This window comes from Brachyistius frenatus, unplaced genomic scaffold (genome assembly GCF_029030835.1).
Source record: "Brachyistius frenatus isolate BFR_SWC_R1_liver_20210118 unplaced genomic scaffold, ASM2903083v1 Contig_1, whole genome shotgun sequence".
Taxonomy (NCBI): Eukaryota; Metazoa; Chordata; class Actinopteri; family Embiotocidae; genus Brachyistius; species Brachyistius frenatus.
Window position 1 is genome coordinate 5,286,790 of NW_027210600.1, and position 24,552 is coordinate 5,311,341.

At 43.1% G+C, this 24,552-nt stretch overlaps 3 protein-coding genes across 3 annotated transcripts; 2 read left to right on the forward strand and 1 right to left on the reverse strand.

Annotated features, from left to right (window-relative positions):
- Positions 1-551: 551 nt before the first annotated feature.
- Positions 552-9,138, forward strand: lbhl (LBH regulator of WNT signaling pathway, like). Its single transcript, XM_069690727.1, has 6 exons — positions 552-572; positions 1,535-1,659; positions 1,844-2,047; positions 6,371-6,446; positions 6,893-7,187; positions 9,068-9,138. Exons 1-6 carry the CDS (start codon positions 552-554, stop codon positions 9,136-9,138), a joined length of 792 nt encoding a protein of 263 aa, XP_069546828.1.
- A 1,858-nt stretch (positions 9,139-10,996) lies between these two features.
- c5ar1 (complement C5a receptor 1) lies at positions 10,997-12,560 on the forward strand. The gene is made up of 2 exons (XM_069691195.1): positions 10,997-11,024; positions 11,458-12,560. Exon 2 carries the CDS (start codon positions 11,470-11,472, stop codon positions 12,508-12,510), a length of 1,041 nt encoding a protein of 346 aa, XP_069547296.1. The 5' UTR covers positions 10,997-11,024; positions 11,458-11,469; the 3' UTR covers positions 12,511-12,560.
- A 719-nt stretch (positions 12,561-13,279) lies between these two features.
- Positions 13,280-24,432, reverse strand: LOC138628444 (dapper homolog 3). The gene is made up of 5 exons (XM_069711529.1): positions 23,969-24,432; positions 18,389-18,521; positions 17,905-18,015; positions 15,234-16,733; positions 13,280-13,532 (listed from the first exon to the last, which is right to left on the reverse strand). The coding sequence occupies exons 1-4, from the start codon at positions 24,197-24,199 to the stop codon at positions 15,241-15,243; spliced, it is 1,968 nt and encodes a 655-aa protein (XP_069567630.1). The 5' UTR covers positions 24,200-24,432; the 3' UTR covers positions 13,280-13,532; positions 15,234-15,240.
- Between the last annotated feature and the right edge of the window lie 120 nt (positions 24,433-24,552).

Below are 24,552 nucleotides of genomic sequence, written 5' to 3' on the forward strand. Positions count from 1 at the left end.
ACAAATAAAATAAATTTGCTTCTCAATCAACACGTTTAGCATTACAAGTCAAATTCTAATAGGCATTTCCAAATCCTTTTGCAAATGATAGAAATACAAAAAAAAAATCTTTAAATTTGACGGCAAAAGGGTCCTTACCTTCTGCAAGGCAGAATCAAGTGAGATGTAATTTTTTTTTACCAGAAGTTGGAAAAACAGGTTGAGTCGAGTGACTGATCAGTAGTTTTGCAGGTTTTTCAGAGTGTCCTGTGATGAAAGCAACATGTTAAAGGCTATGTAAAGATTATAAACTATGGTGGTGACAAAGTTTAGAGGCTGGCAGACGGTTTTCATGGTGTTTCTGAGGTCATGTAGGGTAAACAGAGTGTAACGACACAAACTAAAATTGTTGCCTCATGGCTGTATACTTCTACCAACCAGTCAAGTTGACATCCATGCTTCTCCCAATTCATGTCGGGGTATCTATGCTCACATGTTCGCATGCTTGGCCAGTAAGTCTCATTGTGATACAACAGAAAGTCGAAGCCGTGACAGGAGACAATACTTCAAATATGTACGCTGTTGCAAAGAAGGTACGAATTCTAAAACATGGATGCTTCAAACACAACTTGAATTCTGACAACACAGATAATCTATACAATCACCACAATTTGTAGATGGACAGCCCCACTACTAATGTAGTATCTGATATAAGTGTGAAGTAAGGTCACAATGTCTCCTTCTGCTCCTCAGTTATGGTGTTGAATATTAGACAGAGAACAGGATAGAGGATAGGATGGACAGGAGGTCATGTTGACATTGACCTTGACCTCTGACCTTTGATATATATTACAGATATATTATTACCTGTATATATTTTGTCGTACATATCATAATGGTTTCTCAAATCAAAAGAACAACAGATCAGAAATGTGTTTGTTTGAATGTGAATAAAATAAATTACATAATTTAAAACACTTTAGTTTCGAAAAACAAGTACCGTCCTGATCATGCAGAACAGGCTGATTATAGAACCAACTGTGGACACTAGAAAGTTTTTTATTGGATTCTTCATAGTTTATCATTCATTGAAAAGTCATTCAAGCTCCGCAGGAGAAGAACGTCCTTCGCGTTACACTGGCTTGTTCCATATATAGCCTATTGACTTAGGCTATAGAGGGGATTACACACTGCTGTTACTAGTGCTCTGTTTGTTTAGCAGTAGTTGCTGCCTGTTATATATATATAAATATATATATATATATATATTTATCCCCTCCCCATGCCTGAGCCCTTGATCCCTCAGCTAATTCCATGAATCGTCCAAATCTAAATCCACTGATGGAGCAACAGCACACAAACAGTTGGGAACAGAGAGAGAGGCATGATGGACAAACAGACGAGGCTTGAAAGACAGAAAGAATTATCATGAAAAATTGTGCAAAACTTCTCCATGTCCATCCTGTGAGCATTTGTGCTCCTCTCGAGTTGATTTAAAGTCCATCAACAGAGGGACCATGGGCCATCTGTGTGCCCTTTGTATGTTTCTTTACAGATGCACCAGCGACCCAGTGTGCCAACTCATCAGAGGGGACTGACAAGCCTGGCTGACGTCACCCATCCAGAGTCTGTAATCGAAAGAGACGTTAATCCTGCTCCTCTCCAAAGCCTGGCAGTGGGGTGGGGTGGGACAGGGAGAGCTATTGAGAGAGACATGAGGAAGAAAGTTGGATACAGGAAACCAGGGAGCGCATGTTCTCAGCTCTGACCTGGACAAGTGAGACAGAGGGCCGTCCAGACTGACAAAGGAAGCTAGGCCCACATCCACCTACGGATTATCTGCTAAACTTCTGGGATCCCTCAGGGTAGGGGAACCTACCCACCCAGGCTTCGCCCTGGAGGCCGAAAACCTCAGCGAGGGATCAGCAGAAGGGGAATGCTGCGAGAGCCCCTCACCTCCTCCTGCACCCCCTCTGGTGTCACCTGTACTCACTGTGGAGGAGCCGGGCTTCACCAGCGTGGAACTGTACCATGAAGGAGAAGACATCTGCTTGACCGCAAGTGAGGGGTAAGATGCTACTGACGTTTATGTGTGTGTAAGTATTTTAAGTAACATTCACATGCAAGAACTGTGGGTTTTTCCCAGGCTGAGTTCCCCTTCATGTTCATGTTATGCAATAGACCACAGAGAAAGTTCACTCCAGATAGAGGTAGATAAATAATTTTATTTCAACAGAGAAGGATCATGAAGATGAAAGGTCAAACAGCATGTTTAGCCAACAGAAGTTAGGACTCTCCATGGAAAGTTAGAAACTAGTAGACCAGATGCACAAGGTCCCTTTAGTAGCTGTGCTGGAGCTTTTGATCATTATGGGCAGATCGTCTTCTTCAGGAGTTTATAGGTTGGATGGATTTATAGATGTTTCAACTGCTATTTTTCAGAGAGCTGTAAAAACGTCTCATCCATGTTGCAAAGTGGAGACTAAAAATTGAATCTTGACATTGGAAACAGTTGTTATAATCCATTCAGTAGCAGCTCGTCATTTTTCTCAATAAATATTATAGGGAAAGAGGGGAAAGAATAAATGAGGTCTAATTTATGTTATCTATAGTCCTACCAAGAGGAATAATTATAAAACATTTGGTAGGTGCTGAATCATCATTTGGGCATTTCACAGTAAGAGGACTGCACACATTGAATGAAACAGAAACAACAGCAGATATATTATACATGTGGGAGATTCTGTTGTTTATAGAAACCAACCTCATGTGGTCAAAAATGCATCTAATTGTGTATTTTTTTTGTTCTCGTGTTTGGGGTTATTTTAAGTCAAGACAGTAGCTAAGCATTACGATAATGCAGCCAAGCCACAAGAGAAACTACAATCGGTATCAATGCAAGTGGGAAATAAAACATAGAAGTAAAGAGAGATCAAATCTGGAACATTAACTAACTTGGTTGAAATTTTTACCCCGTGTTCTATCTGCACGACAACTGGGTTTATGTTCGAGTGTGAAGAAGGTGACCTTTCCTCTGTACAGGAATGCAATAGCATAATGTATAACTATAAGATGTTAATAGTATTTTTGGGGGAGATTTGAATATTCTGAAGGTCATGAGAGGCCAAGAGTGAATAGAGGCTACGAGCCCAATGCACGGTGCTGTCAGGCTTCCTGCCACGAGGCTCCTTTAATGCTGGACCTACAACCGTTTAAATTATAATATAGATGAGTAAAACAGTTATCATAAAACAGGAAATGCTTAAGGACTGCTGCAATGGTGCCTATATATTTCTTCAGCGTGATTTTATTCACTGCATAACCACAGTATATTGTAAAGAAACGTTTGTCTCTTGTCAGGTTGTTGCTCATTAATCTAATTTTTTGTTAGTCTAGGCAAGACCATTCAAATACAAAAAAAGACTCAAAGAAAGAAAGTTGCAAGCAAACAGATTCTGTGATGGAGTCAAATGGAGAAATGCTTCTCAGTTATTTTTCTACCAAGTTTATCATCACAAACATCAAACCACCCACAGTGAGGTGGCTTTTTTTTAATCTCCCAGTTTCCTCTCCACAATGAATAATCTTAACTGACTGCTAAACTCAGGTCTTGGTTTGACATCTAAATTTAGCTGTGCACTTGGTAGGAATCTGAAAATCTTGATTTAATCTGTAGCTCAAACACATTTTGTAGCAGCAGTCAAACGCAGTGTGGTGTACAAACAACAACTGATTGTTGACTGAGCTAAAACATGAAGGTGTTTAGAGCAAGTGTATATGAGAGGGATTACATGGAGGTTAAGCTTCTTCATCATAATAGCTGCTGAAAGTTTCCATCCCAGGTGGCACACAAACAGCTTAGCGTGACAGTTGTCAACAGCATAATATCAGAAATTGAATTGTGTGACTGCACACATTCACAAGTGGGTCAAAAATGATAGCGTCCTTCTAAAGCTGATCCCATTTAAACGAGAACAGGGCGGCCTCATTTTGACAGCGTTGCAAACTGGCTTAGTGTTTCTTCATTTGTCATATCATCATTGAGCATGTCGATGAGCTTCATTTTTATATGCTTATTCAACAGGAGTATTGATTTGTATAACGTATCAGTGCATGAATTGTGAGTGGCTGGAATATGTGTCAGTCATCAGTCAGTCAGGAGGCAGCATTGGAGAGCAGAAAATCCGAACTGCATGTTGCCCATTGCATGTCAGGTGGTCGACTCAAAGTGATAAAACCCATAGTGTCCCCGAACAGGCAGCAGCGGCTGATGGGGAGAGGAGTGCATTTTGTATTACAGTAAATAAGACTCATGAAAGGCAGATGATATGTGCCTTCCTGGGGGAAAGTCCATACTTACCATGAGACTTTAATGGGCAGCACTTGACTGATCTTTAAGAGTTGCTCTTGCGGGAACACACAAAAATGTTTAAACAATAAACACCACTGTGACTCCCAACACACTCAGCGGGTATAACGGCATAACTTAATAATACACCCGTTCACAACAGGACACTGTGTCAGTGGCACGGAAAAAAGGTGGCGTTTAGGCACCAAACGTCCACATGGTTAGGTTTCAGAAAAGGTTAGGGTTAAAAGAAGTAATTTTATGAAAGTAACATTATTTATGTCACAGAAGTCCCTTAACATACGAAAACAACGTCAAAGACGTTATGTTATGTAAGTAACCTACTCACATTACTTGAAAGCATTTCTTGAGTTTGGTCTCCAAAGTGAAAGTCCTGTGTTTGTCCCATTCGGACCCCGCCCTCCTCCTGTACTTTGTCACATGACCTCCCTCATATGTTTTTGTACTTTTCACACCCAGGCAAAGCAAAACGTGACACTGACAAGTTGTTCTTTAGTTGACTGACGGGTGTATTGCATGCTTTAATGTGATACCGGGTTGCAGAACTGCACACTCAGCTTGACCGTTAATTGAAATTGCCTCTGAAACTCTCAGAACATAAATGTACATCAGCTGGAACATGCGTTCCTCTGAGGCAGACAGCAGTGTGTACTAGCATAAAACAAAAGGAACTATAAAAGGTTTCAAGCTCTAAATACCTCAGAACAACACTAAAAGGTCTTGCTCAGTCTCTGTGGGGATGTATTTAGGCACACTGACATCGTATAGCTGTCGACCAAAATATCTCAACCCAACATTTACAGGAAGATTTCTCAAATAGTTTCAAAACAGTTTGATTTGCCTCCTTGATTTGATGTGACGTGACTGGTGCTGCTGTTTGCAAATACCCAAAGCACCCAAAAGAAGGGTACACAAACAGAAAGGCTGGAGATTAGATCAGTCTTTCAGCTGAAATTTCATTAAAGAGTGAGCAAGATTTAGCAGATTGTGTCATTACACCAGGCAACAAACCGTGATCGGTACTTTTGGAGAGAGGACAAACACAGAGACACTGCAAGAAAAAGAAAAGAGGAGAGAGGGATGAAAAGAGGATTCAGACAGATCCTTGGTCCTTCTTAATCCCTCTGTCGGCTTTTCTGGAGACCATAAACAGATTGAAGTTACGGACACATGCTTGTGAATGTAACCGAAACAAGTGACTTCATCACTGATACTACAGGCTGTTGACCCGGCGGTCTGATAAATGTTATTGAAACACGTGTAACTGAGGTAACTTGTGTGTTCCCAACAGGCTGCAGCTTCTCTGACTCACAGCCCTGTGTGAGAGCCTTTTATTCACTCAGACTCCCAGTCAGGAAACAAAATATCAGCGCCAAACTACATAATCCATTTTGGTATCAAACCCTATTTGAGCTCTGCACTAATCTGGAGTGTGAGTGTGTTTCAGCGTGTGTGTGTGTGTGTGTGTGTGTGTGTGTGTGTGTGTGTGTGTGTGTGTGTGTGTGTGTGTGTGTGTGTGTGTGTGTGTGTGTGTGTGTGTGTGTGTGTGTGTGTGTGTGTGTGTATTAGGAGATTCACACACTTGCACATACCCACACAGACTGACCAGCTTTGGCCATTGAGATGTGGGGCAGGAAATCTCTGACCAATCAAAAGCCTGGGATGTTTCTGTGATCCTTCTGTAATTCAACTAAAGGGAAAAGGATGCTGCTTCATAGAAAACCAGATGATGTGATTTCAGCCAGTGTTCTTGAAATGTCCAGCTATGGACATCAAGGCCGTGACAGACAAGTCAGATAGACAAGTAGGAGTGAGAATAACGCAGCCGTGTGAGAATCCGGAATTTCCGTTGATCATTTTGTGTTGAATTGACTTGTAACAAAGGTTATAAAGTCTGACCTTGTAAAGTAATACGTCTCTAAAGTCATTATCCCAGAGTTCACATCATTGGGATTTCTGGGATGTTTAATTTTTGTTTCTAGTCTCTAATCTACAGTCATTATGACTGTGTTTCATCTGCAGAGGTATGGAGGAGATGAGCAGTCAAGATACAAACTGTGAAGACATGCAAAGGAAGGACCAAAGATTGCCATTCCAGGTAGGCTCCATCATCACATCATGACCTGACTCCTTCAAATAATTATGCAAATTTAGTTTTTTTCTTTTAAAACCAGTTTCTCACAAAATGCTTAATAGACAGGACACAACTGCTGATAAGAACAAGGATTAAAAACAAGACAGAATAAGTATACAAAATCCAAGGTATAAACATTGCGTAGGCGTGTGTGTGTGTGTGTGTGTGTGTGTGTGTGTGTGTGTGTGTGTGTGTGTGTGTGAGTGTGAGTGTGAAAGAAAAAGAGAGAGAAAAAACAATCTAAGAGATTACCAGTCATTAGTATATATATGTCATATATATACTAATATATATGATATATATATATATAGGTGGGCGAGTGAAACAAATACAGATTTGCAGATTCTAAATCTGAAGTACTTTGAAGTACAATTTATCTTCTCCGCTCTCAATCTGCTGTTTTCCTCCAGATCTTCCCCGAACCGGTTGAGGTGGTCCTGGGCCCGGAGACCTCCCCGAACAGCCTGGACCACGACCGTGAGAAGGAGCGTCTACCCTCCATTGTTGTGGAGCCCACTGAGGTGAGCGAGGTGGAGAGCGGAGAGCTGCGCTGGCCTCCGGAGAACACAGACATGGACGAGGACGAGGAGGACCTGTTCCTGGAGCAGTGCATCCCACCAGCCAACATCGCAGATTGGGGAGAAGAAGAGGAGGAAGAGGAGACATCAGTTATACTCAACCAGCAGCAAGGATTGACACTCATTGGTGAGCTGGACATGTTGTCTGCTGCACACTTCCTTTTATAATTAGAAAATAAATAGTTTTAAACATCTTATTGCTCTGCTTGGATGCCTTTAGTTTGGTCAAATATAATAATGCTTTCAGAAATAATATGGTGTAATCAGCACTTATTTTTGGTTTTCTGACCATTTAAAATTATAGCTGGAAAAACCAACCAGCAACAGTCACAGTAAATTGTCTCACAGAATCAGCATTTCTACAGCACCTCACTTCCCTAATGTTGTGTGTCACCGAGTGAACTACTACCCAGACTCATGGCCAGATTAAACTCCTAGGAGGCTCCAAAATTTGTTCTTAACCCCCAATATAAATCTCATTTTCATTATTGTCCCGGGGCACTTAGAAACCAACCAGTGCTCAAGAGCTGAAATTATTAGTTTATTAATCAATCACAATTAACTGAAAGAAAATTAATGTGACAGTTTTGAAAATTATGTTTGATCAGAAATGTCAAACGTTCTGTTAAAAAGAAACAATCCGGGCTGTCGCCTTCTCTACCCAGTTGGTAATCCCGCCCTGCCCAGACAGCATGCAGCCTAAAAACTGTTATCAAGCATGATGCTTAAAAAAGGGGGTTTTAGTTCCCACATACTGTAGTAATACACCAGGGAACACTTTCAAAATCCAGGCAACAGTCTAGACAATGGTTAGTATTATGCTAGTACTCTCTGCAAAATCAACTCACACATATGCATTTTTTTCCCTCTTAATCTGTGTTTTGATGGATCATATTCATAAACTGCTTGGGAATTTTCTTTTTTTTTAAAGCTAATAAATTATACACCCACTTTTCCACTGCAGTCTACCATGTCAGTGGCTCGCCTTGGAGAGAAAAACCACATGCTTAGGTTTAGGAAAATAAAATGCTTGGTTAGGGTCAGGAAATACTTTTAAATCGCTTTCTCATAGACTGTAACCCTGGTGACTTCATCACTGTTGTTCTTGGTCAATAGCCTCCATCTCATTACCTGTGTCAAGTGACCTTTATCTTCTTATTACGCCAGTACCCTCTAGTAGATATATTACACGCTTTGGCATCATACTAGACTGAATAAACAGGGAAATTATAATCAACACCTTGTAGAATATCTAAATCTGTCACTCTTTCAGACTCTACAATCATCATTTTTGCTTTTATTTTGAATTTTTGTTTTGTTTTGTTGTAATATCCAATTTACAAATAGAAAACAATAGAAAAAACATTCTAAAATTTAATTTAGCATTTTGGATGTTTCAGGAACGTATTCAGGAGCAAGATCTCTAAGAAAGCTGATCTTAAAAATACAAGTTGTACACAGTAGTCTGCAATTCCTCCATAAGATTCCTCCAGCTCCGCTGTCACAAGGACAGATACAGGAGATCATTCCTGCCCACTGCAATAAGACTGTACAATAACTCACCTCTGGCAAAATCCATCACAGTACAATAACATTGTTGACTGTGTTTCTTGGTTTGTTTGTATATAATATATATAGATATATACTGTACTGTATATATATATATATATATACATATACAAACATATATATATATATGTATATGCATATATATATATGTTGACTGTGTTTCTTGGTTTGTTTGTATATAATATATATAGATATATAATGTACTGTATATACTGTGCATTTTATATTTTTTTACTGCTATTTTATTGCTTTTCTATTATTCTATTTTATTCTATTATTTTATTCTATTATTTCTATTATTATCTTATTGCTTCTGAATGCTGCTGTAGCAAAAAAATTTCCCCTCGGGGATTAATAAAGTAAATACCTACCTACCTACCAATGCCAAGGTGACAAAGAAAATTACAATATAAACACAGTGCATTTCTTTTTCTACAGACCTTCAGTCAGATGCATTTAGTGATGACACTCCAACACTTCCACCAAGCAGTGCTCCGGCCTTCAACTGACTTCTGAGAACTCTTCGCCTCAGATGACCGAGTGAGGAAACATCCTGACAGAAACTCTGGCAACAACAATAACAAAACGATAAACAGCAACAACTGGGACATTTCTGTTCTCATTTCTATATAATAGAGCCACACACAGACATGCCTGCACATACGAGAACTTGAACAGACACAAAAAAAAAAAAACACTTTTGCAGACACACAAGTCATCTTACTGACGTTGGTGATTTAAGCAACACGGTGTCGTTTTATTTTTAAAACTTATACGGGACATTTTGCTGACGTCGTCATTTTGAGTTTCATTTCCCATTGTAGTTCCTAAATTCCAAAGTCTTGATGTCTAACAGGAGACATCAAGTCACAGCAACAAGTTTTTCTTTCGTTCATATTTTCTTCTTTTCCATTTAATTTCTGTCTCTAATACAGACAACAGTCTATAGAACATCCTCCTCGTAGATCACCATTTTGGCTTTTGAGGACATTTACCTTGTAATAGCTTCAGTATGTAGTCAGCATATTTATCAAAGTGCTGTGAAACGTGTTGCCTGTTCTTTGCTCGGACAGGAATTTGTGCTGCATCATAAGATGTGACTTCCCTGGTCAAGTTCAGTGATGACATGGGTTTTTATGTTTGCCCATGAGGCAACCACATCACAAACCAGATGTCTCATTATGACCAATGCTGACTAATGTGGAGATCCTTCAAATCCCCATCTTACACAAGGTCTTAGACCGTTTTCTTTTCTTTTTGTGGACAGGATTGGATGTTCAGCTAGTTCATCATGGTGAACCACAAGAAGGAAGGCAGCTCCAGTTGATTTTTAGTACAGTTGTAAAGGCTGCTGAGACCTGTAGTTGTTTAATAGTAATACAATGTGTGCGTAGGCTACTTTGTGAATAACTTGTATATATGACAAAGTTTTGGAGTCATTGTAAAATGATTACTATGAATTTGTCAATAAAGTATTTTGTTCCCCAAAGACATGAAATGATATTCCAGTGCTGAAGGTTTATGTTACTTTATTAACATTTAGGAAATAGTAAACCCACTCTAATAATTCTTCTTGTTCTAAACTACAAAATTATTTTATGCAAACGGCGCAAAATAAATCTAAAACCTAGTTTTTGCTTTTGTTTCATGCAAAGATTATACTGGATGCATTCTGTCAGGCTTTGATATACCTTTACTATTCTTTGGTTATGTGTGAAACTTCATGGAAATTTAAAGTTGATTATAGACGAGGCTCCTGCAACATCATGTTCAAGATAAGGTCTGATCAACTATTTTGATCACAAACTAAAGCGTCACAGCAGAAGAACAAGAATGGCTGCATGCAACAGAGGAGGAACAGATGTAAGCTAGAATACTTTCCTTTTATAAATGAAGCATAAAATAAGAAAAAATAATTGAAAGATAGCACTTGAGGAAATTGAATAGGGGGGGGGATGAAAGTGTCTCATCAAATTTAGAGAACAACAGTATCATTGTGTCCAAGTATAAAAAAAATAAAAATAAAAATAGGGCAGCATAAGTTCCTATATGCCTCCTCTGTATGAAGATGAGGGTAGCGTTCATGAAATAAAAATACTTATAACAACATTTTCTCTTTAGCTTGTTATGTTTCAAGCAACATGTTTATGGGGATTTATGGCCTAAAGTCATTATTATACAGTTCCTCTCCTTTTGTAATATACTCAGGTGTTTCCTGTCAATGCTGACACTGAATTAAAGCATGAGGGCATATACTGTATATAGACGGAGGACTAATAGTTTGCATAGGATATTGTGCAAGCGGGTGTTGTGGGTGTCCTGAATCACAATTGAAACCAGCTCCACAACTTCCCTGTTAGCAGAGAAGGCAACATCTGTCACTGAACACTGAACAGTAAGTAAAAATATTAAGATCAAACTTTAATTTATAAATTGTATATATTAATTCATCAGATTTAGGCTATTTAGTTAATTCTATGGGCTCCTTTGTTAAGTATGAAAATTGTTTTCCATAAAACATTTCTCATATTGTTTGAGCTATCACTCAACAATGACACCCTTGCAATGCTGTTTTGTTTTAATTCATTACACTGTTGTTTAGTTTATTTTATTTAATATCATTCTATTTTATTGTATAGAATGTGCATTTTTTTTAAAAATTATTTTTTAATTCTATTCAATAGTTTTGCCCTGTATATGCTGCTGGAATGTAAAAATGTCCCTCTGAGGGATTACTAAAATATCTATCCATCCATCCATCCATCTATCTATCGATCTATCTATCTATGAATTTAAGCATGACATTGACACTGTTATATATTTTACAGCTTTAACAAACCATGGATTTCTTAATGTTGGATTATGAGTTGAACAACACTGATGATAATTACTCGCTGCCTGACTTCCCCACCACTTTGACTCCCGAGATTCAACCCGTTCAGATCGTGGCCCTTGTCCTCTACGGCCTCGTGGTCCTGCTGGGTGTCCCAGGAAACGCGCTGGTGGTGTGGGTGACGGGCTTCTGCATGCCCCACTCGGTCACCTCCTTCTGGTTCCTCAACCTGGCTCTGGCTGACCTCATGTGCTGCCTCTCCGTGCCTCTGCTCATGATCCCTCTGGCCTACGATGACCACTGGCACTTCGGCCCGATGGCCTGCACCCTGGTCAAGGGCCTGTTCTACCTGGTGATGTACTGCAGCATCCTGCAGCTGGTTCTGATCAGCGTGGACCGCCTGATGCTGGTCACCAGGCCCGTGTGGTGTCAGAACAACAGGAGACCCAGAAAGGCCGTGTTCGGTTGCGTTGCTGTGTGGTGCCTGGCTCTGATTGGCAGCATCCCCCAGTTCGTGCACGCCCGGGAGTCGAAAGCAGGCGAAGAAAAGCGGGAGTGCCTGATTGAGTACACCAAACGGAGCGTGTGGCCCATCGCCTCCTTTCGCTTCCTGATGGGATTCATCCTCCCTTTCCTGGCCATCGTGGTCTGTCACCTGGTGGTGTACAACCGCGCGGAGAGCGGACAGTCCCGCGGGCGGACCCGATCCAAGCGCACACTGAGGGTCATCCTCGCCGTGGTGCTGAGCTTCTTCTTGTGCTGGCTTCCTCTGCACATCGTGGACTTCCTCCTGCTGAACACCCGCCGAAGTTCCCCTCACAGCCCCAAACTCTATCTGGCGCACGTTTTAGCTCTGTGCCTGGCCTACTTCAACAGCTGCCTCAACCCGCTGCTCTACGTGTGTCTGGGCCGGGGCTTCAAGGACAGCATGAATCGCTCCCTGCGCAACATGCTGCACTTCATCACCGAGGAACCGACGAGCAGGGTCAGTATCACCAATACGGACACCAAGAGCTCCAGCATCGGGAAGGAAAACACCAAACTCTGATGGTGTAATGACTTTAATATTCTCACCTCACTCTCTCAACATGTGTCCACTCAGAGATTGTGTTGGAAAACAAACTAAAGTCTGGACTGTGTTGTTGAGGATTTTTTTGCTGAGCCAGCTAAGTGATGAGTTTTAGAACTGCAAATCCGGAACTGTTGCTGAATCTGAACTTTCATGTGGCAAGAAACAATGTTTTGACATTTCTGGTTTTTTTTTTCTTTTGCACAAGGATAATCGGGAAGTTTGAGATATTTTTGTTATTATGCAAGAGAAATGGTCTGCATTTTTCATGACCTAATCAAATTATTGTCAGAAACTATATTGCTCTCAGAATAAGTAGTTCTTGGAACATAACTGAACTGTGATGACCTATTGATGAAGGCAGTCACGCTCTCTTGTATAGCAGTTCTTTTATCGACCACAAGAGGGAGACATACTGTTAATCTCCGACACTGAGGCTCACTATTTTAGTGACTCTTGAAGGCATTAGATTCAGATTAGAGAGGAGAGTAAACAGGTAATATGATCTTTAAAGTTATTTGTAGTTTTTTTCAAATAAAGACATGTTTGACAAATGCACCAGTGTTTCTATGTAATGTAAACTCAGCCATTTATTCCCGTTTACCAGATGAATGTATTAATGCTTTATGTAAATTTACTCAGTACACCACAGACACAGATTTAAGAATAATCAAAATAATACAAATGTGCCGAAGTACCTAAGATTTGTGAATTTTTGTTTTTATTTACAAACTACATTCATTTCAAACAAGGCCACATGACGGTATATACAAAAACGTACCTATTTACAGAGTGTGTGAGTCTGCGTTTTAATGAATCTGTGCACTTAAATATACTGTATATGCATGCAGGAATGAACACTGGTCCCTTAGTGCGGCCTCCACTGCACCCATCCTGTGACGTCTGGTCGTTCACGCTCGCTGGGCCCCAAAGCAGCTGGCTGAAGAGCGAGATAGTGGACAGTTCGCTTCGGCATGAATCCAAGAGGCAGGGCGGAGCACCTTAATCGTTAAAAATAAGGAGACATACACTCAGCTGAAGAATTTACAATTGCGCGGAAACCAAATGCAAACACACGTTTGTTTGCTTCCTCTAGAGGACGTTGGCTGAGTGCAGGACACATCCTTACTCAAACCACACTGAAATGTTTCAGTCAGAGCTTTGTTTTATGGGTTTGGGATTTCACAATAGCGTCCTTGTCATTACTGAATCATCTCCTGGGAAGAACCATGCAATAAGGTACTGATTTTTATACAGACAATCAATAAGTACACTTCCATTTAGCTCATCACTTCACCGGGAGCTTAAGCTGACAAGATGTTTAGTTTGTATGGAGCAGGGCTAGCCCGGCTCCACTGACTAATGCTCACAGTTTCAACCTTCACTGTGAACACTGTCTGGAAACCCTGTTTGCACGAAGGTTCATTCAGACACTCGGACCAATCAGCGACCGGTAGGGGTGGTTCGATGCAATGACGTTGAAGTCAAGTGTTTGTTTTGAAATGTAGCTCCAACAATGGCGGCAGTCGTAGAGCCTGATGAAGTGATACCAACAGTTGCAATCAACTATCATAACGTCAAATATCGAGAAATTGAAGCCGGAGTGAGAACAATGCCTTAAATTTAGACATTTACGCCTTAAATAATTGTAATAAAAAAAGTCTGCATGCTCATTTACCAACATGGTGTTGTATTCTGCTCACATTGGTGGAAGGTCTCTATTGGTTGCTGCTGGGTCAGTTTTGGTGCACATTATACGTCATATGGTGATCAATACTGATTGGTTAAAGGCTGCTCCAAAAGTCTGTGTCAACTACGATGCAACCACGGGAAACAATCCCCACTGGAGCGTGACCAGACCCATGTATATTCATGCAGTGAATTTGGGTCTGGTAATACCAGTCTAGAGCAGGCCAGCTAATGGTGCCAACTGGGACATTTGAAGAGTCAACTTTCCAATAATAAGTGGATGTAAGAGCATTAATAACGTTGCCATTTTCCTCATGATTAGTGCCAAATTACATGGTGCTTTGAAAGACAATTCTTAGAAACTTATTAGGAACCTTTGAACCTGTAAAAGAGAGAAAACTGACATCATTTTCTTGGAGAAGTCCGCTTTAAAATACTTTTATTTAATTTCTAAAGTATAGGTGTTTAGCAAGACGTTATGCTTCTGGCGATGTTTCGGTCTAACAAATAAACGGTCAGGAAGCGGTTGAAGAATCCGTGGCAGTGGCTTGTACGCTACACTCTAGGAATTAATTAACCATTAGTTGGTGATTAATTAACTATAAGGCCAACAGACATCAAGAACAAACTGGCAGCACATCCGGTCACTTAGATTCGATGCGGTCCGTGTCCGTGTCGACACAGTGAAACTTGGCTTCAATTATCATTCATTAGAGCAAGATGATGCCCATTAGTCTGGTGTCTGATGGTTGTCGGCTACAAGATAAATCCAACCAGACACTACAGATAGAGCATCTCTAACTAGATGTTTAATGATGCCCATTAATGTGAGTGTATTTCACTAACATACTGTAGTTAGAGGTAGGCTGTATGTAAAGATCCGTGATCTGACATATGATTGGTGACCAAAAGTAGCAGCCACAATGCTGCTCCGACGATAGTTTTCCAACACAGCGATGACCCTCATCCAGTGATGACCCTCATCACTGCGTGGGTCTCAAACAGCGTTTTACCGTTTGCTCACACAGTCGTCATGACTTTGAGCGACCCCGAGCGGAATCTGAGGATCTTCTTTTTCAGAGCGTGGGAGGCTTTGATCTTGACGAAGGTTTTTGGTTGAGAAGTGGCCTTGGCACCGGCTTGTGGCGAAGGAGAGGAGGAGGAGGAGGTAGAAGCCAGGCGTGGTGGCAGCTGCTGGGGCCACACCAGTCCCCCGCTCTCGTCCGAATCACTGGACAGCGAGCTGGAGGCCGGGGAGTACACCTCGCTCATGCTGGACTCGGACTCCGCGGGGGCAGCTCCAGCGTAGCCCTCTTCTCCCTGACAGAGAGGAGCTCTCTCCCGAAAGTCTTGGTGCCAGTGCTGGGCGTGCTGCTGTTGGTGGTAGTTCTGAGGACAGGAAGGACTGTGGCGAGCTTTTCGAGGTGGTCGCCTGTGCAGGGCACCCGCCTGGCTCTCCCCCTCGTCCTGGCTCAGCTCCAGGTTGGAGCACCAGCGTCGGCTCCCGTTGTGGCTGTTGTGGCTCACCTGCGGCCCGGAGACCTGGCTGTGGTTCTGACCAGGATCCCCTCTGCCTTGGTGCCTCTCTGTGGTGCTGTACCTCCTCTCGGGGAGCACCCGCTGCCCCAGGAGGCTGTTTTCAGACTGGGATCGGCTGGTTTTACTGCTTGATTTCTTGGATCTCTGCCGCTCGGTGTGACTTTTCTTAGATGTTCTGGACTTGGCGTTGGGGTGGTCGGGAGAGGCGGCAGCTTGGTTGGACTGCTCTGGGTTGTAGTGTCTGGGGGAGCACACGGGAGCATGACAGGCTTGTCCAGGGATATACTGAGCACTTACTAAATTGTGCATGCGATGAATAGGGGGCTGGGGATGTAGATAATGCTGGGGAGGTGGGGGTTCACAACAGAGGTCAAGAACCCCAACACCACAGTTAGGGTCCAGGAAGGGCAGAGGTGATGGTACCCTACTGGCCAGAGAGTGTGGCCTAGACTGGGGGTAGGGCAGAGCCAAATAAAGGTCCTCCTCTAAAGACGGGGCCTCTCCTCCCCAGACCTCCCCCTCGAGCAGGTCACGGCCCCATCCCTGGCTCTGAGGGTTTGTCGAAAGGTCAACTTGGGGCTGAAGATGGGGGATAGGAAGGCGTTGCTCCGCGGTTAGAGAGGGAGTCCTCCTGTGTAGGGAGCTGTGTCCGGAGGCACTGCAGTATGGGGGGTCAGGGCTCAGGGTAGTGCGAGGCTGACATGGCCGTGGCGAGAGGGTGTGGCGCTGGATGAGACTCAGGATGTAACCCTCCACCCTCAAAGCCTGCTGGTAGTCCTCCTCGGTGACCTGATCCTCTGCGTGTTGCTGCTGCCAGGCGTGGCTGGCTCCGCTGGAGTCCCACTGCCAGGAGTCCGCTGCTGCGCCCTCCTCTGCGATGCCCTCCAGTGGAGGGTAAGGGGCGGAGAAGGAGCGGGGGAGGGTGGTGCGTAGGACTGGCACATCAAATTCTCCATTCGGCATGAGGGGGTCTCCTAATTACAGGAAGCAGTAATTTGATAGGTCAACATGTGGAGGCATGATAACATATATTAATAACACATGGTTACTCTGTGTAATAAAAAGTAAACAGAACTGTGTAATAATAAAACTGAGTGTCTGCAGTCATGCCATTGGATCTGAGACTTTAATTAACTGCTTCCATGCTGATGTTCAGCAGTCGTTTACTATATTTAGCATATTTACAATGTTAGTGAGCTAATTTATTTGCCACTAAACAGAAAGTGGAACCGCAACTAGTGAAATTTCCATTCATTTTACAGCTGAGGTCATAAAACCGATTATTTTACCAATCAGAAGTCATGCTAGGGGAAAGGTTTGGGTGTCACCAGAGTTGTTAGGCTTCATCCACTGGAAACCAGAAGTTATATCTGCACACGATTCTACAATCCATCCAACAGTTGCTGAGATATTTTAAGACCAAAGTAGTGGACCGACTGATTGATAGCAAAATAGAAATAGAGCCAAATCTCTTGCGTAGCTACTTGTAGACAGGACAGGTGCATTTATATTCTATGGTCACTATTTTCTGTATTGGCACACCTCATGGTGCTTTTACATGTTTGAGTGACGATATTGTTTTAAATTTTGGTTTTAGTAAATGTATTTTTATGTCGATGTGTAAATTGCCTTTTCAATTGTGAGTTACAAGAAGATGCCGTTAACTATTGATTTGACTTCATTTTCAGATAAATGCTACCGATTTCAAATGTTATTTTTCAATAAATGGAATAAAACAGTCAAACAGTATGTTTAAGTGAGCCTTTTGTTTCTTTCCACCTGAACGCTACTACATTTCTGAAATTCATGGACCTAAAAAAAAAGGTTCAACAAGAATAAATCCAAACTTCATGCTCAAAGATCAAACCTGAAACCTAAGTTTACATCTATGTTTTTGTCTATGGCTGGTTTGTCAAACATCAGACGTCAAGATAAAATATCAAATCTGCCTTAAATATTCATTTTGAACAAACGTAAAAGGAGAGGAGGAAGTCCTGATTGAAACACATTGCTGTTGTTTCAAAATACTAAAATGCAAAGATCATATGCTCAAATTTGTACTAATTCACCTACACGACTGCTGTTTCTGAGGATGCAAATGTGCAGCTGCACCTCAGACTCTCTGCATTTGCTAGTTTCTCTTACCCACAGACTTCGGCCTGTCATTGGTGTGAGCCCAGGAGGAGACCGTCTCTGCAGGCTCAGTGGAGCAGGATTTTCCTTTTGGCGACTGACCCTCGCTCGACTCGTAGAAACCTAGGGACAAAGTGCAATTAGAGAGCCAGAGGAGACGTCCGTCTCATTTACTGTAGCTCAGTGATCGTTCACCGTCCTCTAAAAATACGCTGCCTGATGCGGGCGGTCTGTCGCCGCATTTCACAAATAGGCCACAGGGTAAAATGACAAACAACTGGAGCATGAAGATGAGAAATAAATTACAAACTCATCATGTGTATTTTGAAACGCAAAGAGAAAACGGGCAACAATTTTATGCAAAAAAAAAAAAAAAAAAAAATGCTTACTGGATGTACTGCGAGTACATTAAAAGGTGCATTTGCATTTAGAAAACTCTTCATTACATGCCTGACAGAGCTGCGATGAAAGAAAAGGTTGAAGACTGCGGACGTACCAGAACTGGGCCGGCTGTCTCCGGTGTCTCCCTGAGCTCCATCGCAGCAGCCTTCATCCGTGTTGATCCTCAGCTCTCCCACCTGCTGCTCCAGCGCCTGCATCAGACCCCATGGTGAGCTCTGAAGAGCACTCTGAAAAACACACACACGCACACGCGCACGCACACACACACACACACACACACACACACACACACACACACACACACACACACACACACACACACACACAAACACTCAGATCGTGTTCCCGATGTCTGTTTTTGATTGCGCTGTTGAGAAGTAAGTTTTAAGCAGCTGGTGAGAAGCAACAATCAGTGATTTCAACAGCAAAGCAAAAAAAAGTTCAAACAGTGTTTGGATTCAAATTGCTGGTTCGCGGAGACGGTAATGACAGACGCACAGCTGGGAATCCTTCACTGCTTGTTTGTTCACACCAGCTTGTATTTTGTTTCCCACTCGAGACACCCGTCAGTCACCTGTTGAGATGCAGTAGCTGCGAAATTCCTCATTTTACCGCTCTGTCTTCCCGCGCAGACGAGCAGACTGACACGACGAGTTGAATATCTAATGATCTGACGCATTGTAAATGACAATAGAATCAATCATGTACAACATGCATTATGTTATGAACAAATGAATCAGATGAAATAATTCAGGGGAGGAGATGCAATTTCAGTTGGTGCAATATTTTCTCCCTCACGACAGAGATGGAATAAAAACAAAATGTCAGAACAGATAAAGGCGCAAGTCCGATGCAGAAAGTTACTAAAATACAAATGCTGCCATCACAGGTCACATCACTGCATCACTGCTGAGCATCCGTATCTGTCACCGAGGCCTCATACGCAAGGAAGCTCACAGGGCGAGCAGTCAGTTGGGACATGAATAATTCAAGGTTATGTGAAGGGTAGGACATGTTTTTTTCATCTGTATGTATGTATGTGTGTGAGTGAGTGAGTGTCTGTCATGCAGACACACGATGCCCAGATATTCAGACAAAAATGCTTGCTCAGCTTAAATAGGCACACATTTTGAATACAGACAAACAAAACATACGCACTTCTTATACTTGAGTCTTTAACAAGAGGAACACACACGCACGCACACACACACGCGCACGCACGCACGCACACACACACACACACACACACACACACACACACACACACACACACACACACACACACACAGGCACGCACACACTCTTGAGGCTCATTTAGAGACTTCATTATCAGAAGATTGAGCATGTCCTCATAACGAGGTGTCACATTTTACATTACAAACCTGCCGCGATGGAGAGCCTCTCAGACAGCGGTTACGGTCTTCTGCTCTTCCTGAACACTGTCTGGGTACATCCGAGTGTCTGTGCCAATTAAACACTGTCTGCGGAAATGTACACAGTCCCCGTGGTGTGCAACACAGCTGGCGAGACGGACGGTTTGTAACAGGGAGCCTCTTCTCGGTCAGATGGTACGACTTTGTCCAGGCTGAAATATCTCAACTTCTGTTTGATAGATTGCCCTGAAACGTTGTCGCAGACATTCATTGTAATAGAAATGAAACTCCCATCAGCCTCGGTTGTGCTTTTGTGCTTCAAGGTTTCCATGCTAAATCCATGAATAAATATGAAGATGACAAACCTGATACCTGCTAAACACTGTAATAGTTATCACGCCTCAGTGCATGTTTTATCTGCTCAAAACGGTGATATGTCAAGAGAACCGTGTCTCTGCCGCTCAGAGAGAGATATTTTCGGTCGCTGCTGTAATCCGTGCCGGACCTCTAACTGCTTTGTCCTGAAGACTAAATGTGGTCATAAAGCAAAAATGCTGTTGAGGGGCGATCGATCCAAGCTGAGCTCCCCAACACAACTTCCTCACCCCGAACGCTGTCATTTCTTTTGTCGCGACAAGGCTGCTTATTGTCTTACTATAAACAAAGCGTTAGCGTCACCACATCAATATTGTTTTGTTTGGCAGAAATGAAGAGTGCGCAGCTTTGTTTTAGCTACCGGTGTGGGTGAAAGAAATGACTGGGGGAGGGGAGCCTATTGGAAATCAATTCATCAATGATGCAGACTCACACAACCGATCGCCTGCCACCTCTTTGTGGACATATGCACACGCACGCGCACGCACACACATACTGTGGAAGCCAAGGAGCTAGTCATGAAATTATAACCCTGCAGAAAGCAAGCAAACCTCCGTGGATGAACAAACCAACGGGTTCACTCTGCAGGCTGCTCATTGACTGCTCTGTCATCACTGGCCTCACACCGACACTATGCACTGTATCGTCGCTGTTTTACCGCATCCTCTGCCCCGGGCTGGTGGGGGATGGGGGAGAAGACGGAGGACACGGTGCTGCCAGACTCACCATTAAGCTGTTACACAGCGGGGGAACAACACATCAGGGCCACCTGGTCTTTCAATGAAGAATGACCAGCAGGTCAAATCCAGGTGAAACCAGGACGACATAATGACCGAAAAACTGTGTGATTTTAAAGTACTTCAGAGTGTGTATAGAAGAAATGGGGTTTAAAGCCAAAGGCACAAATACAAGCAGGGATGTCCTGTCAGTCTATAAAGACACACAAAAGGTTTTCTGCAGGAGACAAAGAAGCATATACAGACCTCTAAGCAGTGAACGGCTGGCAGGCTGTGGAACAGTATTGCCAGCGTATAGAAATCTATGTAAGAGGGCTCACAGGGCATGCAGCCGCACTGCTGGACCCTCTATAATTGAAGCAATGTTGTGACTGGAACCATACAGAGAGGGCTTGGGGAGGCCGGAAACACACACACACACACACACACACACACACACACACACACACACACACACACACACACACACACACACACACACACACACACACACACACACAACCCCCCTTATTCCTCTGCTTCACTCAGCTCCTGATCTCTTATTTCTTCCAGCACATGGACACATTTTAGGAGACTTATTTTTAAAAGCCAAATATATGCTTCTTAAATAAACTTGACAGAGAAGGAATTTTACACACACAATGTTTACATAACCATGGTGAATGGCGTTCATTAATGTGCTTTGACTCTGTGCACATGCGCTGTGGCTGGTTGGATCGGCAAGCAGAGCGTGTTGGCTGCAAGAGAAACCCCAAAAGAGAGACATGCACCAGTCTGCGCTCATGTGACCGACAGCCGTGGAGTCTGCAGTAGACATAATGTTTGCAAATGTGTATGCAACAACAGTTTTTGTCTGTGTGCAAATGGTGTGTATATTTTCAGATGTTCATTTGCCTGAATGCCCGTCTGCACAAAGAAGAACACAAACATGTTGGAGGTTTTGATTCTTGTGCCAGAACAAAGCGGAGGAAACCATCCGGTGATCTATGTGAGTGATCAGTCACTGCTGAGCACACGAACAGCTCCACACTCTCACTAACGATGTGCTGCTGTCACAAGGACACAAACATGATTGATGAGCCAACAGCTCAGCAAAGACAAAACAAAAGCAAACGCTACTGTAGACACAAAACACACAATTCCGCCGAATGAAGGTGTGTATTTACACACATGTGCACATATAATAACAAAACAGTTGATTTAAATCCATTTAAGTCAATCTATATTCTTCAGAGGAGATTAAATGTATCTTAAGATCAGGTTTACACAAATCAAACTCCCCCTGCACGCTGATGGACGGATGGATGGCTGTCACACGTTCATGTAAGATTCATACATTCTCCTCCACTCTCTCCAAACACACAGTAGGGTCGCTGAGACAGAGGTCAGAGCTTCATGCTTTCCCAGCTGCTGTCTGGCGTCCCACAGCTGTCAACACCTTCAGCACACACACTGTATCCAGGAGAAAAGGCCTCTCAGCCTGTCTGGGGCCACATTCATGTTCAAGGCAACTCCATGCAGGCGCCCGCGCACACACACACACACACACACACACGCCTTGGCTGTCTCATGGGTCAGTTGTTTCTGTGTCACGCCGCGCACTATACATTTTGGAGACTTTAACCTACACGGAAGATGAGATTGGGGATTTGGCTCCGGACGCAGATGGTGACCCGATGCCATGAAGACTCAATTTGAGACTTCAATTAGAGCCCTGTCGGGCTAAATATCCTCCGAGGATTTTCTCTTCTAATTACTCACACGCTTGGATAAGCAGAACAGTTAATAAACATCGATCCAAAGACGCGCTGCACAAAAATGAAACCGAGGAAAGTGTGCAATCCTGCGGGGAAACGTGTATCGCTCCTTCACCGGCCTTGGAAAATTATGTTTCCTGTCAGTGTTGATGTGGACACATGTGCTGACGGCTCCTCAGCACCAGGTGATATGAAATTAAGACTAGTGCGCGTGGCACATTGGAAACACATGACAGTCATGCACTTGTGCTGTCGTACATTTAAAAAAAAAAAAAAAATTACATTTGTCTTTTCTACCAGAATGATACATCCAATCTGCAGACGTGGAGTTCCATATCATACCCAACTGAAGCCAATGAAGGCCACCTATGTGCGCCTTTTCCTCACTGAGGCCTCAAAAGGCATCATTAGTATTCTGCTCCATATGCGCCCATTGTTAGGCCCCTGGCGGAGGAGAAGAGAGGGAGGGAGGAAGGAGGTGTGAAGAGGAGGCGGTTGATTTAATTTCTTTTTCACCCTCTTTAATAATGCCTTCCTATTGTGTCACAGTGTTGAGACAGGCTGCGAGAAGCGCAAGAGCAGCAGCAACAGAAACAAAACTCCCAGACACACTCAAACAAACAATAAATACATAAATAAATAAGAATAAATCAAATGAAAATGAGCAAAATAACAACAACAAAAAGAGCCTATAGGCCATACATGACATCATCAGTGGGTGATCAGCGGTGCGTAAAACTTCCTGTGGGAGAAGCTGTTGGAGCAATGGTGTTACTGAAACTTTTGGCTTGGTGAACCCAGTTTTGAATTCTCCTGTTAGTCGCCGCGTCACAGCGGAACATTATTTTGTCGCAACTTTGCTTGAGCTCTAGTAAAGAAAAACGTCTCGTCAATTATATAGAGGCTAATTATGGCATCAAATGTTATCTGTAACATCAACATAAAAGCTGAGGGAATAATTCATTCTTTTATGATCTGTGGAAAGCACAAATGAGAGCGTGTTAAGTAGTAAAACCTACAAAAGTCTATGACGAGGGAACAATGGGCCATTAAATAGTCAGTCTGTGCCACAAACCATGGGTGCTCCACCCCCTGATTTCGTTACCAACAGGCATAAATCTCAGCCCAAAGCAGAAAAACGCATCACTCCCTTTCAAACAGCGAGCCTATTAATCAACTTGAGTAACTTTTTTTTTTTTTTCCTCCAGCTAGGGGTCACATTCACACAAAAGACGCAGGCCAAACCCAGAGTCCATCCAACGGTCAGGCTGATTACAACGAGGATACGCTGCAGGCGATTAAGACATTCAAAACTATGTAGGACTGAGGTACATGACAGGGGGAAAGTGGGGTTTTATAACAGTGCGCATTAGCGCACGGAGCAACTGGAATCTAAACACACATTAAAAGGCACTCAACGTAAACTTCTTACCAGCTGACGTCTCAGTGTCAAGTTTTCCTGTCCCCAGCTGCTGAAAAACGCCAGCTCTCCTCTGGAGCTGTCCTGGGCCGGAGGGTCTCCCAGAGCCAGCGCTCCCAGCACCAGGCACTCCTGCCTCTGCCTGCGGAGCTCCAGCTCACACAGCCCGGTCAGACTCGCCTCCAGGCGCTCCTTGGTCCGACTGCGCTCCACAGTCAGCGGAAACGAGAACGCACGGTGCATGCCCCCTAAAAATCCGAATAGTACGTGCAAAAAAAAAAAAGAGCTAATTATTTCCCTTATATTGTGTTTGGTGTTCTCCAGTTGGGCCAGATTTTACGAGGGCAACCACAGGCTATAAAAGGCCATGCCGCTGCCCATTCCTTGAGATGGTATGGTTGCCTTGGAGAAGCATGGTTTCCCGGACCATCTATGCGCTATACATTTTCTATTTCGCAGCTGTCAAACGGAGGCACGGAGCTCCGCCCTCTGTGACCAGCCACGGCGAAAAAGTGGGGAGTCATGCGCCCCTTTGTAAATCCAACCCCAGCCTTCATTGGACACGAGGGGCTGCTGGGGCGCTGCGCGTAACGTCG